The 17395-nt window shown below is 45.1% G+C and overlaps 5 protein-coding genes across 5 annotated transcripts; 2 read left to right on the top strand and 3 right to left on the bottom strand.

The window, feature by feature from the left end:
• The first annotated feature begins 527 nt into the window (after positions 1-527).
• On the top strand, positions 528-2507 carry F4817DRAFT_289114 (heterokaryon incompatibility protein-domain-containing protein). Its single transcript, XM_049299654.1, has 2 exons — positions 528-1366; positions 1428-2507. The coding sequence occupies exons 1-2, from the start codon at positions 1062-1064 to the stop codon at positions 2119-2121; spliced, it is 999 nt and encodes a 332-aa protein (XP_049154454.1). The 5' UTR covers positions 528-1061; the 3' UTR covers positions 2122-2507.
• A 42-nt stretch (positions 2508-2549) lies between these two features.
• Positions 2550-4096, bottom strand: F4817DRAFT_289104 (GPR1/FUN34/yaaH family-domain-containing protein). The gene is made up of 3 exons (XM_049299653.1): positions 3580-4096; positions 3128-3520; positions 2550-3071 (listed from the first exon to the last, which is right to left on the bottom strand). The coding sequence occupies exons 1-3, from the start codon at positions 3951-3953 to the stop codon at positions 2978-2980; spliced, it is 861 nt and encodes a 286-aa protein (XP_049154453.1). The 5' UTR covers positions 3954-4096; the 3' UTR covers positions 2550-2977.
• A 3447-nt stretch (positions 4097-7543) lies between these two features.
• Positions 7544-9160, bottom strand: F4817DRAFT_352181 (Translin). Its single transcript, XM_049305202.1, has 4 exons — positions 8835-9160; positions 8760-8777; positions 8094-8706; positions 7544-7883 (listed from the first exon to the last, which is right to left on the bottom strand). The coding sequence occupies exons 1-3, from the start codon at positions 9065-9067 to the stop codon at positions 8100-8102; spliced, it is 858 nt and encodes a 285-aa protein (XP_049154452.1). The 5' UTR covers positions 9068-9160; the 3' UTR covers positions 7544-7883; positions 8094-8099.
• Positions 9161-9505: 345 nt separating this feature from the next.
• On the top strand, positions 9506-11189 carry F4817DRAFT_289034 (glycosyltransferase family 50 protein). Its single transcript, XM_049299651.1, has 2 exons — positions 9506-10672; positions 10811-11189. The coding sequence occupies exons 1-2, from the start codon at positions 9635-9637 to the stop codon at positions 11081-11083; spliced, it is 1311 nt and encodes a 436-aa protein (XP_049154451.1). The 5' UTR covers positions 9506-9634; the 3' UTR covers positions 11084-11189.
• A 411-nt stretch (positions 11190-11600) lies between these two features.
• Positions 11601-13922, bottom strand: F4817DRAFT_289045 (uncharacterized protein). Its single transcript, XM_049299652.1, has 2 exons — positions 12069-13922; positions 11601-12011 (listed from the first exon to the last, which is right to left on the bottom strand). The coding sequence occupies exons 1-2, from the start codon at positions 13642-13644 to the stop codon at positions 11752-11754; spliced, it is 1836 nt and encodes a 611-aa protein (XP_049154450.1). The 5' UTR covers positions 13645-13922; the 3' UTR covers positions 11601-11751.
• Positions 13923-17395: the final 3473 nt, after the last annotated feature.

Here is a 17395-nt window from a genome sequence, read left to right as displayed (position 1 = left end):
TTTTAAATGTTTTAAACGTTTTAAAATAATGATTAATTATAATATACCGGTTATAATATTAATTATAACGTTTTTAAAAATATATTATTAATTTAAACGTTAAAATTTATAATATTATAACGTAATGTTATATATATATGTAAAATAACGGAAAAGTTTAAAAAACCATTTTATTAATTTTAAATTAAAAAAAAAATTATACGTAATTATAAATATATATATAAATATAAATATTATTTTAATATATTATTACGTGTTTTTAAACGTTAAAACTTATAATATTATAACATAATACCGTGTAAATATGTAAAAAAAAAAAAAAGTAAAAAAAATAAAATATTAACTTTAAATTATAAAAATAAAAGTTATTTTATACGTTATTATTAAATATTAAATTATTATAAATATAAAATTTAATTTTTAAAAAAACTTTTTAAAATATAATTAAATACGTTAAATATATTTTAAATTAAAATTCGTTAAAACTTAAACTTTATATTACTTTTTTAAGCCTTGGACCCACAAATACAATAACACGGGCCAAGCGTTTGTGTAACGCTTGTGGCGCCGCCGGGTGTTAACAAGCGCAGCCCGCCAATTCAACGAATTCTAGTCTGAGTTTACTGAGATAAGTGGCGGCCGGTTTTCAGAGTAATTATAAATCCGAGCTTCAAAAGCGGTACACTACATGTGGACTTTGCCGCCTTCTGCTGCTGACACTAAATGCCAATACATAGGGTTTGTCCGATCGGGAGGATGACTTTGAGTGGGAGGCTGCATGGGTGCTAAACGATATTGACTACAGAGTTGCCGAGCTCATCCCAAACCGCAAGGGCTTAGGTCTTTCTATAGTGAGAAATGCATGGTTTGATGCCCCGGTTAATCTGATACAACTTGTTGAAGACTAAACAGCCGTCGATGAGCCATTATACGGTCGCCACCGTGGTCTAGATATTGATATTGACCGCATCCTCTCCTGGTTCCAATGGTGCCAGTGGGAACACAGCGACAACTGTTCGGCTGCCTTCCTCCAAGTAACCCAGCGGTCTGTTCCAACACTGATGATCGATGTTATTGCCGTTACCGTTGCACTTGGCTTTCGCAACCTGTGGATCGATTCACTATGCATTATACAAGACCGGGTGAAGGAAAAACTTAACCTTATCAACGCAATGGACTCGATATATAGTCAAGCCGCTTTGACTCTTGTGACTGCAACCGGAGATACTGCGCACTCAGGTTTGAGTGGCTGGTCAAGAGAGTCTCGGGAGGAAGTGCGGGAGTTAACCGCGACCGTTGCTTCAGATCTGACAATAAGAGTTATTGCCCCCATGTGGACATCTGATTGGGTACAGAGAGGATGGACGTAAGTTTACCAACCTCCCGTCTGCTTTATAATTTCATGCTAAGTAGTTTCTGGCTCATAGTTACCAGGAAGGTGTTCTATCTAATCGCTGCTTAATATTTCTCGAAGGACAAATCTACTTTATGTGTCGAAAGAATCTTTGGCGCGAGGATCTAGTAGGAGGACTACCGACAACTAACTTCTCAGGCTCTCCTTTCCTGGGAAGACCCGACGAAAATTGGAATTCATCTCCCCAGCCAATTCTTGAAGAGTTGATTGGATATTATTCACCACGAATTCTGACCTTCCCAAGCGATATTGTCTATGCATTCCGGGGTATCGAAAATGCGATTGGTCCTGCAATTGGTGGCACACAGTTCTTCTTTGGACTCACGTCTTGTGCTTTCGACGCCTCGGTGTTATGGGCAAAGAAGTCCAGAAACGAGGTACTCACTCGTCGCCCAGGAGCTCCCAGCTGGAGCTGGATGGGCTGGGAGGGAGCAACTTCGTATCTTGGTACATCCTATTTCACCGATGAAATATATTGGCTCACGACCCGGACCAGGGTAGACTGGTATATCGTGGATAGTTCTTATAACCTCATATGTGTCTCGGATTTTACAAGAGACACCATCATTGACAATCAGAGCTCCGAAGGAGACTTAAACCTTCAAGACAAGCTACAACCTATATGGCGCTACGGTCATTGTTCAAAAGACAACCCCTTTGGCCTGTTCAAGAAAACCTCCTGCCTTAAATTCATCTACGGTGCCTAGAGGGTTTCCCTATCTCGCATTTGTGACTGCCCATTCCATATCCAATGTGAGAGTTGTCTCCCTACATAGATATATGCGACAAGGACGGTTTAGTCTGTGGCACATTAGGGGACTATTATGTCTCCGATATTCCCTCTCCCGACGATGGCATGAAATCCGTAGAGATTATAACTATATCCTATGCAGACGAAGGTCTCACTCATTTCTTTACAGCGGACAAGAATATTAAAGAGATATATGGGGAGTTTGAAGTAGAACCTCTCCCAACCATCGCTTTTAATGTTTTAATGTGCTAGTCGTCGCACCCCATACACAGAAACAAGGAATTTACGAGAGAGTTGGATCCGAGTTCCTCCTCAAAGATGCCTTATTCCGGGGATTGGAGCCCCCTACTTGGAGGCAAATTGTATTGGGTTGAGGGTTTTTTTCTCTCTCTTTGAGTATGAAGCCTTTAGCGCTTCCCCTTGTGACCCACGCCTCGGGGATTGATATATAAGGAATGTCCTTCTACCTCATTAGAATATATGTTTTGGTATAGTACTGAACTTTGATAAAAATGTTCGTATTTCTTAGTCCGACTTTGTACGTACAACTTTCATTTGCAAGGCCTACTTGACCATACTTCTTCACCTCAGCATTTATAATTGTCAATTAACGTATACGACGTTACACCCTGTATAACATACATCGTAATTTAACACATTACCCCGACCATTGCACTGCATACCACTACCACTTGTCCTGTGGTTACTTTGCAAACCCTCTCAATACTTAATTCTCACAGAGAATAACCCGTTTTACGCAAACCAATAAAATATTACCATCCAAAACAGCCCTCAAGCGTTCCATCACGAACTTATGCTGTCTCACGTTCGCTCTTGGTGGCACGGAACTGGCGTCCCTTCTCAGACCAGGGGAAGTGGAAGACGGGGATGACGAAGAAGGAATTGCTGCGATAATGTTAGTCGTGATTCTACGTCTAGGACAAACATAGTTAGGCGCATACCTTGAGTCGGCAATACCAGCGAACGCGTTGTACCAGCCAAGGAATGCGGCAAGCAGACCAAATCCACCGCCCGCTTGTGTCAACATCACAGCCGAACCCGCCGCGCCGTTAGACTTCGCGTATTCAGCACAGGCGAGCATGAGGAAGGCGAGGTCGAGGGTAAAGAATAGCATGAAGAACATAACTGTAGACCTCAAGGTGCACAGAAGTAGGATGAAGGTGAATATGAACCAGCCCGTCAAGAAGAAACCAAGCGCGGACGCTGTCTGGGCTTCGTCTGGGTAATTGGCCAAGGCCTCGAAGCCTGGGGTCAGGGCGATAGCGTAGGAAATCCAGAAACCACCGTAGGATGATAGGGCGGTGGCACCGAAAGTGTTGCCTACAGCCATTTCCCTGTATCACGGGTTAGCAGGTGACGATAGCGAATGACGGGGTCGCATCATTGTACTTACCACATGCCAGCCAGCAGCTGCACGAGGCCACCATATCCGTATGCCAGCGTCAAGGCGATATTAGGTATGGCGATGCCACGCGCGTTGACGTTGACGAGAGATAGGACGAAGGTAGTCATGGCGAAAGCAGAGAGACCAAGAGGTGCAGGGTTGGCGAACTTGCGATGCTCGGTAGGCTTGTACAAACCGGGTTGAAACTCACCACCGAAGGCAGGGAGTCTGGCGTCGGGGCCGGAATGGGCGTGATAGAGCGGGTTGCCGCCATAGTCGTAACGTTGGGTGGTAGATGCGCCGTTGAGCTTCGCGCCGGTGGTGGTGCCGCCGTCAATTTCCTTCTCGGCGGTAGGCGCGTGGTGCAATTCGGTAGAGGCCATCGTGAGTTGGTGAACGGTAATGATGGAGCCTACGTAATAGATTCCGAGTTCACGATGCGCAACTAAAATAAAAAAAGCAAAAAGGGTCCTAAAGCCGGCTGGGGAACGGGGAGAATCTCGATGGTTTAAATAAGAGCATGGAAAGGTCCCAAGCGGTGGGGAATGGTCTGGGGGTAACCGGGGGCACGGAGGAATAGTAATAAATAATATAGGAGAGGTAGGTCGAGTAACTCTAGTAACTCGAATAGCTCTAGGGTTTGATAAATCTAGTCCTCATGCAGGTAGAATGCAAAGAGAACCAAAGAACCAAGCCATCCGGCCATCAGCCATGCAGCCATGCACCCGGTGCAGTGGGGAAATAAGAACAAGGATTGTTGTTTTACGTATTTTCACTCCACCTCTTTCCCCCCTCCGACTCCTCATCAGCTTTGCAAATCGTATCTTGCATCTAAGTATTTATTATTATGTACTAACTATGGTATAATAGGGTAGACAAGGGGCACTTCTTAGCTTTTGCACTTCACATTCGGGGTAAGCTACCCCAGTTGCCCAGAATATGCCCAGAAAATGTCTTCACTTAGACTAGTTAATAGCTACTAGGTTAGCTACCAATAGATTGGGTTGCATTGAGATACCTTTTCTGTATAGGTTGCAACGTTGTTGGATGAAAAGATAAATTTCACATACATACATCCATGTATGTAGTAACATAAATTGGCTTTGGGATGAAAAAATTACCTATTAAGAAACTAAAAGATTAACGTGCGTAGGGGTGCGCAGCAGAAAAAATGGAATAAAAATGGAAAAAATTGGATGTAATAGACCAAGTGGTATCGTTTCCCGCTCCAGCGGACGCTCCAGCGGAACTTCTACTCCCCTTTTTCTTACAAATGCTGGTAATGTCATGCAGACCGTTTTGAATGGGGTGACTTTAGCGCTAAGAAGAAAGGCTCAGCTTCTGGAAAAGTAGTGATCCGGAACTCTATTACATATACAGATTAACAGCTGGACGCGTGAAACTGGGGTTAAAGCTTAGTTTGGCAAGTCGTTGCTTTCGAGAGGGTCGTGATCCCTGTTAGTCTTCTGCTACCATTCGTAGCGCCTTTTCCCTGCCGCGCCCGGAGAAAAGGGACGAGCTTCCATTTGGTCCACCCCCATCCTTTCATTTTTATTTTATTTCCGTGAGGTAATCTGTTGAGAAGAGCCGCCTGGCTGAATAATTTAAAGATAGTCCCGGGTTGCGGAGTTTATAACTATTGCGCGGCCATCCCGCGATATTAGTTTGTTTGGTTAGCGACGGAAATATTAGAAATCTTGCAAGAATATGTACATCTCTCCCATATAACAATTGTTATAAGCAGACGTGATATCTGACGTCTGTCTACATAAGAAGATGATGGAAAAGAGGGACAATGCAACTCTATGCAATCAAGCAAGTCAAGGGTGATAACAATAAAAGTGGTACGCCACGGGTCACTGAGAGGAGCCGCATGTTGTTCCTTCAAGATGTTTCTTATTAACTACCTAAAGTTAAAGGTTGCCTCGTAGTTGAAATTAGAGATTACCTACCACGTATATGCAGTTTGTAGAAGAAAATATAGTAACTCGGTGAGAGGTTTGATTATAGCTTGCAAACTTGTTGTATATAACATCTAACTGCGACAGTAATAGTAAAATTGGCTAATTTAGATCAGTAGTTTTCCCCCTCCCCATACGGATTAATGTAGTACTGGCATTATATTTTTATCATTATTATTCGGTCGCCAGTCGTAGGGAAGTACATACGCAGTACAATAAGCAAACAGGATAACACATGCATAGGTACCTATCTCATATAGCTTACGATTGGCTACGTTTAATTCCTATGTCAGCACTATCGTCCGAATATCCCTTTCCCGGTTCATTCGTCCGTTGTAATCATCGTAATTTCAATTTCAAATCAGTTCAGCCTTTTGCTGACGCAACAGACGCAACAGACGCAAGAGCCGGCCTGTACAGTGTAGAACGACAAACCGCGACGCTGGCTCGGGTTCATGACTTGTGATCTCATCTTTACGGAATAGTGTGTAAAATGTCCGCACCCGCACGACAACAACAGCCATCCCGGCTGCTGACCCGAGGCTCTAGATACTCAGATCTTAGTCCATGCGCTACTGTTGTCATTGGATGAAAGGAACGACAAAGTCCTAAGGCATTGTACCAAAAACGCATGAGTATCAGCTCACAAAGAGGACTAATCCCCCACAAGAGCGGGGGAAGCCAACATTTCCCTTCATCCTCCTCCACCATCGTGATCTCCAAGATTCGTCCAAGACTCACCATCGTGCTCAATAGTTAACTCTCACCGCCCCGACGTGGTATGTCATTGGCAACTGGGAACTGTACTATACGGCCACTTAACTTAATAAGGTTGTTCCTTTGGTGCGACTGCCATGGCGCAAGCTCGAAGAGAACCCCAGGATCTTCTAGATGCAGCAGATCTACACGCCACGCGATACGAGCATTGCTTGGCCGCTCGTAGCTTGCCTTACCCCGGATTGTAACCCCACAAATCCACGGTGCAGAGGAACCTGAGGGCAACACGTCATATGCGTGTTGGTCTGCACATTACCGATATACTGTGGTTCATAATCTTTCAAAGCTGTTAGATTCTCACAAGTTCCGCGGAAGAAGACTACAATTACAAGTGACGGGGAAATGATTAAATACCAATCTTACTATCCGGAGAACACATCCGGAGCTCCCGGTTCAATGCAATATCCGGGGCATTACAGAGTAGCATCTACAGGATGTCAAAATTTAGACCCCTGTGGCCTTTTGCTCAGCCAGTCGCCGAATCAGAAAAGGGTGATTATTCCTTGCCAAGATCGACTACCACGTCCACTCAAACAGGTTAACGAGACAAAACTTCTTATGACTGATAATATATGCCCGTTTCTATTTATGTAGAAAGTAAATGCTTAAGTGTCTAATATCGATCTACTTGTAACAGGTTACTCCGCATAGCACTCACCCACTTCGAGATGCTTCCTGGCACCATCCACGTGCATTTAAGCCTCATCTCGGCGTCAATACGGCATAACACTTTTGGGGTCTGTGACAACAAATGTTAGGGCACACTACTGATAAAGAAAAGACATGCGGCTCGATAATAGACGGATTTCCCCGCCGCGAATGAGTTGTGGCATTGACATTCAACAAAAATCGAAGAATCTAAACTTGCGGTGAATCCGTTGGCATACAATACGGTCGATAATTGCCCTGTAGGAAGGAAAAGGGGTGATGTAGTCTATGTCGACCTTATGGGTTAGTCGCATGATATTAACCGGCCATGCCGTGTGCTAGTTTAATGCCTATCCTCTCGTAGTAGAGCTATAACTTGATACATTTACCCGTTTCAGTATTACGGGAACGGGCACGTTCTCAATATTTCAACTTAAGTAAAGGCTTGCAACATCGATTTAGGGGATTGCATAAACTCATGCAGCTTGAGTAGAAGCTGTAGCCACTACCCTTACTGTGGAAGATACACATCACTTCTACACCACATGACTATATCAAGGGCCTAAGTAATAGACGATGCACTTAAGTTTCAGAGCACAGGTTAGTTTTACTATCTTTAACTAACTAGCCAAGGTTGCTAGTAGTAGTTTAGAGCTACGTTGGGAAGGTAAATAGCCCGCCAGGCCTATAGTAAAATGGGTCGCCACTAAAAAGAGACCTATAGAGAACACCACTGTACCTAGGAATCCCTCTTCCTTTATTTCCTCCCTTTTCATTACATGAGTATCTACAATAATCACGGGCTCGGAAAACGAGGTTCATATGATGTGGAGCCCCCCTGATCTCCCTGTTCGATATGCGTTGATGAAGTGCATGTAGAGCCACATATTGCATGGGTATACACCGGGCGAATGGAGATGGGACACTCTAACACAGTAGTTAGGATGCTAAACACGCTGCATCTACTTTATACAGTCCCCCTTCAATGGAAAACAGGTTGAATAGCAATGGCTACTCCGCCGACTCGGTGACGACGACATCTGGTTAGGAACGCAATCGATTATACACCTCTGGTCCAGAGAAAAGTCTTCGTGCAGTTGTATCCCTTTAAGTAGAAATCGAAGAGGGTCTACTGACCTCGCATCAATCCATAGACACATCCTCCCGATCCCTCTCAAACCCGCCAGATTCGTTCATATCCGGCATCCAACCCTTCGGCCGCTCATTACCCCGGACTGTGATACCGTATCCAACCCTCTCCACCTTCCGGACCTGCTCGATCATGATGTCCAACTTCTTGGCGTAGACGCTCGGCTTTCCGCCGGCGGGCGGACAGATCTGAAGCATGGAGCTTACATCTTGAAGATCGTTCAAGATAGTCCGATTGTCCGTAGAGCTTTTGGAGCTTGACCCCGGCATGCTTCCGCTTAGCGCGGTGACAGCAGTTGCGAAACGCATCATCTCGCCGGTTAGGTCGAATATACCGAATAGGTAGTCAGGGGCCGTTAGTGCTATGTCAGCTGGAAGGGCATCTTGGGCCTGTGACGGTGAGAGGAGCTTCTGGTGTTGGAGGTAATGAGAGAACGAGATTGCTTCAACAAATTCTTCCAGACATATCAACGGATAACGGTAGCGGTTCATTCCGGTTACGTCTGACTCGATGGTAGCTAGGTGCCCTGCTATCTCCTTTAGACGCTCATCGACGTCTGCTTGGATGCGAGGCGGGAGTGGCTGGTTCAGCTTGCGGACACTGCGAGATATCTGTTAGGGGTAAATGACTTGAATATTGACAGATATATTTACCGTTGCAGCGAGAAGATTCTATGATACTGTTAGCAATCAGGGATGAGGAAATAATTGGAATGCTCCCTAACTTACATCTTCTTACTGAGAGCTGTGACATCTCGGGAAACCTTCCCAGTCTTCATACGGCGATCATGATGCTCGTCCAATTCGTCGCGAAAAGACTCAAACATGGAAGTGTATTGGTTGCGAGGCATATCCCTAGTAGCCCTGCTGCTGTCCGCCACCTTTTCCTTTCCCTGATGGTCTCTCTTGATTCCACCACCCATGGCTCGACTCTGATTCTGGGGGACGATTACTTCAGACATTCCTCTATTTTACCAATTCTCAATTCTCTAATTCTTTTGGAAAGTTGTGACAATGTCCAATTGTATATCAGGTGACGTACTGAAGTACATACATCTAAAGTTCCACAATCTAAACTTTTATCTTTGATTTATCGATACATGTACCTAGGTACTAAGGTACCTTAGAGCTACATAGGCAGCTGACGGTAGCTTATGACCTATTGTTTCACCGAAGATATGCCGACTCTCATTAACAGTCATTTTCAACCTTGAACTTGACAACATTCTTATCTTTTGTCTTTTGTCACCGGCAACCTCTAACTTTTGCATCTCTTTTATTATATGAATGTATTACTGGGTATACTTTCTATAATTCTCGCATGGGCCATGTTCGAGTCTGATGGGCGGTTAACACTTGTATTAAAACCATCACTCGGACAGTGTTGAACAACTCGTTCTACTCCCACAAGTGCTGGCCACTTCTCTAACTTTCCGGGTTACTTAGTCTACCTCGGAGTAGACTTCTCTGCCGGGGTAAAGGCATCATATCCGAAGAAGAGACTATCTGTACGTCTCTGCGTTGAAAAGATGGCGTCGCAAGTTGGGGCTCTCATCTCGCGGCCCCTCCCTCTCTTCGCAGCTGCAACTATACTCCGCGCTGCCATGCTATTATACGGCCTATGGCAAGACGCCAACTCGCCACTTAAGTACACAGATATCGACTACCTAGTGTTTACGGATGCCGCACGTTTCACCTTTGCGTCTGCGTCCGCGTCGCCATATACTCGGGAGACCTACCGCTACACACCCCTTTTAGCTTGGCTCTTGTACCCAACTACATGGCCTGGTACCTTCTGGTTCTCATTTGGCAAGGTGCTATTTGCCGCAGCTGATATCATAGCTGGTTATTTGATTATCTGCGTGCTGCGAGGACCGGCCGTGCGCATGTCTGAAGATCGTGCTTGTAGATATGCGAGCATCTGGCTGTTAAACCCCATGGTCGCTACTATCAGCACAAGGGGTAGCTCTGAGGGACTTCTCGGAGTGTTAGTTATGGCTCTGCTATGGGCCGTGCTTGAGAAGAGAGTCACGCTTGCGGGCGTACTGCTGGGGCTAGGTGTCCATTTCAAAATCTATCCCTTTATTTATGCGCCAGCCATTGTATGGTGGATGGATGCTCAGCAGATGAGTGGGAGAACAGACGCTCAGATTCAAGCAAAGAAGGATGGCCAGAGTCCGACAAAGCCGACAGCATTGCTAGGTAAATTCATAGCATTTATTACGCCCGATCGTATCTTGCTTGCAATTGTTAGCTTGACCACGTTCTTAGGCTTGAACTTTGTCATGTACGCACTTTACGGGATGCCATTCCTCACTCACACGTTTCTACATCACGTTAGCCGGATCGACCACCGTCACAACTTTAGTCCATACAACATCCTACTCTACCTTACTTCGGCGCATCCAAGCACTGCCCTAATCAAAGCCGAGTCGGTGGCATTTTTACCGCAGCTGGTCTTATCAACGGTTCTAATTCCTATAGTTGGAGCCAAGAAGGACCTACCAACCACTATGTTGGCACAAACTTTCGCCTTTGTTACCTTCAACAAGGTCTGCACGAGCCAGGTACGTTCATCTCTTAACCCTTCCATCGCACTATACCGAGTTCCTGCTTCATATTATAGACCTTCCTTGTAGACCTTTTAATAATATAGTCTTGTGTACCCCTAATCCATCGTATACATAGCTAATACTTCTGAGTAGTACTTTCTTTGGTATATGGTCTTCTTACCTTTATACTTACCAAAGTCCTCGTTCTTCCGTAACCCGCGACTTGGCCTATTAGCTCTCAGTCTCTGGGTCGCAACTCAGGGTCTGTGGTTGCAGCAAGCCTACAGCCTTGAGTTTCTTGGTATGAGCACATTTATCCCTGGCCTCTGGACATCATCTCTGGCCTTCTTCTTGGTGAATTGCTGGGTCTTGGGGATCATCATTGGCGATCTAGACTATAGTCCCCAACATGAGAAGAGTAGTTAATGTTAATAATGGTAAGCGGCGAGGAAGTTGGTAATACATGTATACCTATTACTCTTTGTATTGGTCTTGTCTAGTAAGTGGAAATGGAGGTGCATTCGGAACCGGTAATTTCTATGCATAATTGGGTCTAGAGGATACGCTATCATATAATTATTTTATATATTAATACCTCGAAAGAGGTGATTTAATACTGGATCGACTTAGACCATATATGAATTTATATTCTATCATCATTACACCTGTCCGCGCGATAAACTGCATTGCTGAAACATCTGAGAAGAGACTCGGTACGCCGGTTGATAGAGAAAGCCATTGCAATGGGTATTATTCACTTCCTGAGAGTTCAAACCTGTTCTTCCCCTCCTAGAAACTAGATAAGCATCCGTCTACACATGCCCTCCCCTAGACTACCTTAGGTACATAAGATACCAACATCAAGCACCGCGTCGATTGCGCAGCCTCGTTACATACTTATGATCTCTATATGAGCACCATATGTACCGGCCTTCCATCCTATGGACGAAGGACCGCCTTCCCTGCACCTATACATAGAGCAGGGCATCATCATATACCTCGCTAGATTATGCCATTATGCCAGCAGAAAACCCCTCTACCGCATGCGTCATGATCATCTAGTCGTGAAACGACATTATAACAACATCGAGGTTTCACACGATTGAGATACCACCTGAAAGCATGGCGTAGTTGGCTAATTTAAGGGAGAGCACCCGTGATTTCGGAAAGTCTGGGTTAATAACCAATCGACCATCCTTATTATAGCCTACCTCCCCAAAGCTGTCCACCATCTCCTCGAAGCGGATATCGGGGCGCACACGATTAATTTCTGCCACGATGTCCTCGCTCCATACCCCAGAGCACCAGCCGTCCTTAATCATGAAATAGGGGTTAAGAGGCGGGACAGGCGAGTCTGAACGGAACCGGTCAGCACGAAAAATTTAACGGCAGATAGAATACATATACTTACCAAGATCAACATATCGGATCCGTAGAAGTTCTACAGACTTTAAGCGCTCCAGGGCCCGGATCCCACCCAGTACAAGCTGCTCAAAAGCCGCAATAAAATGTATGTCAGTAATGCCCGAACCCGACTCGTTCCACTGGGCATTCTGCCGGCAACAATTCTTGACGGTGATATCAATAGTCTTAAGTCTCGTAGTGCGAGGATTTGAATATCTCGAGAGCACATCGAAGAACCCAAAACAGACACGGCCGGTATAAGAGAAGTGCTCCAGATTACTTGCAGCTTTTGCCATTTTCTCACACCAGTGAAGCTGCTCACAAACTTTCATATAGTAAGGAGGACATGCCATTTCCCTCCTATAGTCACACTCAAGGCAGAGATTGAGACTAGTAATTTTTGTATCGAGGCACTCAAGAGTGCTTGCCATACTAAGATAGCTCTTAGATTTGGGTTTGGCATAAGTCCCGTGCCATTCCTCCAAGTTCGGTAACGCGTGGGAGATGACTTCCCAATCCTTCGGCTGCCGAATGATGTTCCACTGGCCCTTGACAATAAGCGTTCGAATCGACGAAATTTCTGGTAAATTTCTGGTGACCCATGCGGGTCCGGCCAAGTTGAATTTCACCCGTGGCGCCTTTTTTCTTTCTCCGCCCTCAAGCGTCATTACCCGCGCTTCGGGGAATTGCATGCTCACGAGATAGAATACTTCTTCGAGCGTAGAGTTGTCAGTTGGTAGTGCATATGTTGCGCTTGCGATTCCCTCGGGAGAGACGGTTGGCAGGGCGAGGGACATATCCCCCGGTGTTGTGGCATGAAACTTGGGTTGGAACACCGGAAACCATATCTCGATATGCTTTACATAGGTTCGAAGGTGAGGATGGCATACGAAAAAGGCCATAACTTCATTGCTGCAGTGTACTGTTGCTTTTAGCTTAATATGTCGATAGAGCCGTTGCTGAATCAGATCCCTCCATAAGGGACAGACGAGGGCTAGGTTAGACAACTCTTTCCTTCTCGAATGTCGTAACGCAGTACTCCAACTTCGGGCGTTCATGCTGGGAATGTTGAGAGAACTTGGTGATGTAGTGGAAACCCGATACCCAAATATGTGGTCAAGGATACATTCGTGGATCTCGGCTGGTAATTGGGCTAGGGTTAAGACAGGATTTTGTTCGACAATAACCGGAGTGGAAACTGGGCTCGAGGCCAGACTATCGTCAGATTCGGGGCAGTATGGTTGGCAGGTTAAGCAGCGAATATCGGTTTGGCCCTGCTGAGCATTGGGGAATGGAGTGCTACTAGGACGCGTTGGAGGGACGAAATCGGTCGACTTGGGCGGCTCGAGAGGCGGGCTTGTAGGCCCAGGTGTGACGGGTGTTGATGTAGTGGTCATGATAGCGGCTAATTCGACCGTTGCGGTGCCCTCATCTTCATCCTCGTCCCGGTCGACAGACATATCTCTCTGCAGGTACGGTTCTCTTGGGAGATGAAGACTCTGAGAGTGAGCCTCGAATGCAGTAGCAGGGATAGCGTCTCCATTATGAAAGGAAGCAGACTCCCTAGTGCCCACCATGATCATTTTGAACTATCAAAAAGATTCGGACAACTACGAGATGGGATCGTTCATGACCTGTATTGTCGAGATTCCGCCGACTACCTAAACACCTACCTCGGGGCTCGGGTATGTTTCGGTGTGCTAAGTAGAGTTGGTGTTTAAGCGCATTCAGCGAAAGAATATCGGTGGTGTAAGAACTGACGATTCGAGCGAGATGGTCACAGAAGTAATCAACTGAACAAAGGAGAGATTGTTAAAACACCCAATTTCGGCGCTGATAGTTTGTCTAGCTGAATAGAAGGTAGAAGGGCTATAGTAAGAACCACGAGGGATGTTCCCTACGAGGTGTGTGATCTGACTTATGGACGAATCGTAAGGATCGCGTTTAGAGAAAGATCGGGCAAAGGTCGATATAATCAGGGTTAAATGGAAGCGAGTCGAGTGGTGGCAGAAGCAAAATGGTAAAGGACCACGTGCAACCGAGTGGTAATTGCGGTATGGTGATTACGGTGATTGAAATCGCTTGGTATGCCGTGATTAGATTCAAGTCTTTTATGGTTCGTTCTAACCTAGGTATACCTCACGAGTTGGAATTTTCGGGTTGGTGGTTGGAGTGGGAGATTTCAATTTTCGGTATGGTACGAGGTGTATGGTACAGGTCATGGGAGTTGTCGTCGTCCGTTTTCCGATGATGCAAAGAGGACGTGGACAGATTTGCCGGGGAGGGGACTTTTACATTTCGCGCCGTCAAAGTCTTTTGGGTACCTAATGTAGGTACATCGGACTGTAGCAGTTTGAGTGTAGGGTAACTGGTACCAGTTGGAGGTAGCGCCTGCATTGATACCTGGGTTTCTAGGTAATTACCAGGTACCTATTACCAGATAACGTGCCGTTATCACCCAGAGTTCCAGACATGTTTATCACTACGCTTATGACAACGCATACTTCCATTTTTATTTTTATTTTGGGGACCCAACCGTAAAATTAAATAATAATGTCAGCATCAATGTATGCATCTTGACTAATATGTATCTTTGAGTTTGGTATTCCTCACACTCTTTTCTCTTAACATATACCTATTTCATTAAGCATCTCTTACCCCTCTATATAATATCGTGAGATAAGTTCGATGCTTGTTTAATATGGACTTTTTCAATTTCCCTGTCCTATAATGTATTTACCTACATACATGTATGTAATATGTATGTCTATATGTATGTCGGTACAGGGAACGCATATTCGATGTGTTATATGTACTGCTACTCGTGCATATGTCTTCATGCAGCTTCGCAGGGCATTGGATTCCGCTAATCGTAACTCGCTGTTAGTCTTGATTCTTGATTGGCACAGCCGCCTTGTGGCATTAGCAACCAACCTACGTGTACGAACTACATATGCTACATTGTATATCTGTTGGCGCCTGTTGTTAAGCTTTGAGTGGACTAGGCACTTGCAGTAGATCTTCATTCGATGGCTTAAGCCAAGACCCAGTCTTGCCTGGGAGTGGATCCTATTTGATCGGGATTACTTGCATGACTGATTCTCTTTCTGGCCACCATTTAAATATTTGGTGTCTAGGGGCTCTGGACGAGTCGTGATACTACAAAACATGACATGTGGCGGCTGCTCTTATATGAATATCTGGCACTAGCTGCATGTTGCCGATTCAAAGAACAAGCTTATCGTCTTATAATTAGGTATTATGTATAAATTAATATACTTGATCTTTCCCCTCCCTTCCAAAGGGCTCACTCTAGCATATACGATTATCAGAGTATATATGCTACGACCGCATTCAATGCGAGATGTTCGCTAGTTAGTAATCTCAGGATTTTAGTTGACCTTTAACTCGTCGAGTGAGGTTACTTGAGCCTCCGGTTTCTTCAAGGTGGTGATTGGAATATCACGTGTCAAGGGGTCCCTTACATACATGGTTGTAAGTAGTAAGTGAGCGTACATATCTGATAGCAAACTGCATCGAGCGAGGATGGATGGGTAGAGTATTTATTACTTTATCTACTTACTGTGTAGGCTGGTAGAATTTGTGTTTGTTAATATCTATATTTATCGTAGTTAGGTATGCTAAAATCCTACCTTCCAGTTTGCGATGGCAAATACCCTATGCTTCCTAGACCCTTAATCGATAGCAGGTCGGCCATTTTACATATGTAACACAGCAGATCATTTATCAAGTGTGTTGTTTCAATTAACTTAAATCTAATATTCTGACCAACCAGAGCCTGATATTGCTGAAACGCCCCTTGGATGTGAGAATCCACTATTACTTTAAACGGCTTAACGCGGCAATCCCTAATAGTCCCTCAATATGTTTCTTATTTGCGGGTTCGGCTCCATCGGGCAGTTGAGTACAAAGTACGTCTTAAGGGTCGACCTTCCTGCGGTTTTGCGCTTTTGAACTTTAAAGAATCACATCTGATGTGATTCTTCATCCACAGTTAGAGCCGCTTTAATCTTCCGATGCTCCCTACCCTAGAACCTACGTAGGTGCGTTGGGTCTAGAATCTCAACCCATGATATATCTAGTATCATCAGTTTACCATTACACTGTACACAGTATGCTTAGAGAACGTTTTATTTAACCCGTTCCTAAATCCGTTAGTTCCCCCGAAATAGCATCACTCGCTAGGAGTAGCCGCACAATGCAAGATTCGGAAGGAATACTTGCTTCTACAAGGCTTCTCCGGATGTCTTCGGTGTACGGCGAACACGGCGGAGCCATCACCTACTTACGGTAGTTATGGCTCGGAGGGATCAATGACGACTTCGGATAAATCCGCCCCAATCTGTTATTGTAACCAGTTTGGTCGGTTCTACCAGCGATCATAGTCTACAGGTGGAAATGGTTCATATAGCTGCCACCTTTGCCGCAGTCGAGTTCATGCGCGCGGCTGAAGAATGGCGGGAACATCGCTCTATAATCCTAGAGGATCATATGAGTTGTAATTCTTAACAGAGGAATACGACAGGCGATGTGGACATCGGTAGCTGTCCTTTAATACGTATTTACAGGTCAAGATCGTACGAGAAGTTTGCGCTGTGGGTTTGCTAACAATAGTGACTTGGTTCTGACTGGTTACCAAGGTGTGGGGAGGCGGATTGGACGATTTCTTTTTTACGACTTTCTTCTCTTGGATGCAAAGAGACGCACAAAGATGCACTCGTTTCGATAACAGTTTATTATTGTTATTGATGCTGCAGCGCGATCGCATCTAGTTGACCCTGTTAGGTACTTTCCCAGCTTGGCCTGTCGCAAGGCCTTGTTTGGGATTGACGAACTGACGAGTATGCAAAAGTATGCGAAAGTATGCGCGAGGCGCATTAAGCCCCTGCATCTGAGGATCAACCGCGGCGGTCTAGGGGTTCACGTTTGACTTGGCGGTACTTGGCGCCTATGATGATTCCTGCCCATCCTTCTACAAACTGGGGTTATTTTGCTAACGTGTAAATTCATACGTCTAAAACGAGCCTCTTCGAAATCTTTTCTAGTTACTCATTACCGATTACAAGGCTAGTTTGCTCCATGCGTAAGGTCCCAGGCTGCCCAGGTCCCATACCTCTTTTAAGGGGTTGATCTTGATGGGGCGTGCTTTATGGGGTACGTTATTATTGTACCTACCTACCTATTGTATGATCCCGTATCTAATACCTATCTAGGTAGTTTATATGCGACCAACTGACAATCTTTTATTAAAAAGACAATGCCCTCTCATCTCTTTTTCGCTTTACCTTCTTGAGTTTGTTTGTCGTCTCTCAA

Source organism: Daldinia loculata (genome assembly GCF_022478755.1).
Source record: "Daldinia loculata strain CBS 113971 unplaced genomic scaffold F4817scaffold_82, whole genome shotgun sequence".
In the NCBI taxonomy this organism is placed as follows: domain Eukaryota; kingdom Fungi; phylum Ascomycota; class Sordariomycetes; order Xylariales; family Hypoxylaceae; genus Daldinia; species Daldinia loculata.
Note: the sequence above shows the minus strand (reverse complement) of the source record. Positions and strands in the feature narration are given on the sequence as shown.

What these genes read in the sequence shown, in the direction of transcription:
- F4817DRAFT_289114 (XM_049299654.1), top strand. Translation starts at nt 1,062, where the DNA reads ATGATCGATGTTATTGCCGTTACCGTTGCACTTGGCTTTCGCAACCTG. An exon ending in TGGGTACAGAGAGGATGGAC is followed by an intron (nt 1,367 to 1,427) that starts GTAAGTTTACCA and finishes TCTGGCTCATAG; the next exon opens with TTACCAGGAAGGTGTTCTAT.
- F4817DRAFT_289104 (XM_049299653.1), bottom strand. Translation starts at nt 3,953, where the DNA reads ATGGCCTCTACCGAATTGCACCACGCGCCTACCGCCGAGAAGGAAATT. An exon ending in CAGCTGCTGGCTGGCATGTG is followed by an intron (nt 3,521 to 3,579) that starts GTAAGTACAATG and finishes CCCGTGATACAG; the next exon opens with GGAAATGGCTGTAGGCAACA. An exon ending in GCTGGTATTGCCGACTCAAG is followed by an intron (nt 3,072 to 3,127) that starts GTATGCGCCTAA and finishes ACATTATCGCAG; the next exon opens with CAATTCCTTCTTCGTCATCC.
- F4817DRAFT_352181 (XM_049305202.1), bottom strand. Translation starts at nt 9,067, where the DNA reads ATGTCTGAAGTAATCGTCCCCCAGAATCAGAGTCGAGCCATGGGTGGT.
- F4817DRAFT_289034 (XM_049299651.1), top strand. Translation starts at nt 9,635, where the DNA reads ATGGCGTCGCAAGTTGGGGCTCTCATCTCGCGGCCCCTCCCTCTCTTC. An exon ending in ACAAGGTCTGCACGAGCCAG is followed by an intron (nt 10,673 to 10,810) that starts GTACGTTCATCT and finishes ACTTCTGAGTAG; the next exon opens with TACTTTCTTTGGTATATGGT.
- F4817DRAFT_289045 (XM_049299652.1), bottom strand. Translation starts at nt 13,644, where the DNA reads ATGATCATGGTGGGCACTAGGGAGTCTGCTTCCTTTCATAATGGAGAC. An exon ending in GATCCGATATGTTGATCTTG is followed by an intron (nt 12,012 to 12,068) that starts GTAAGTATATGT and finishes GGTTCCGTTCAG; the next exon opens with ACTCGCCTGTCCCGCCTCTT.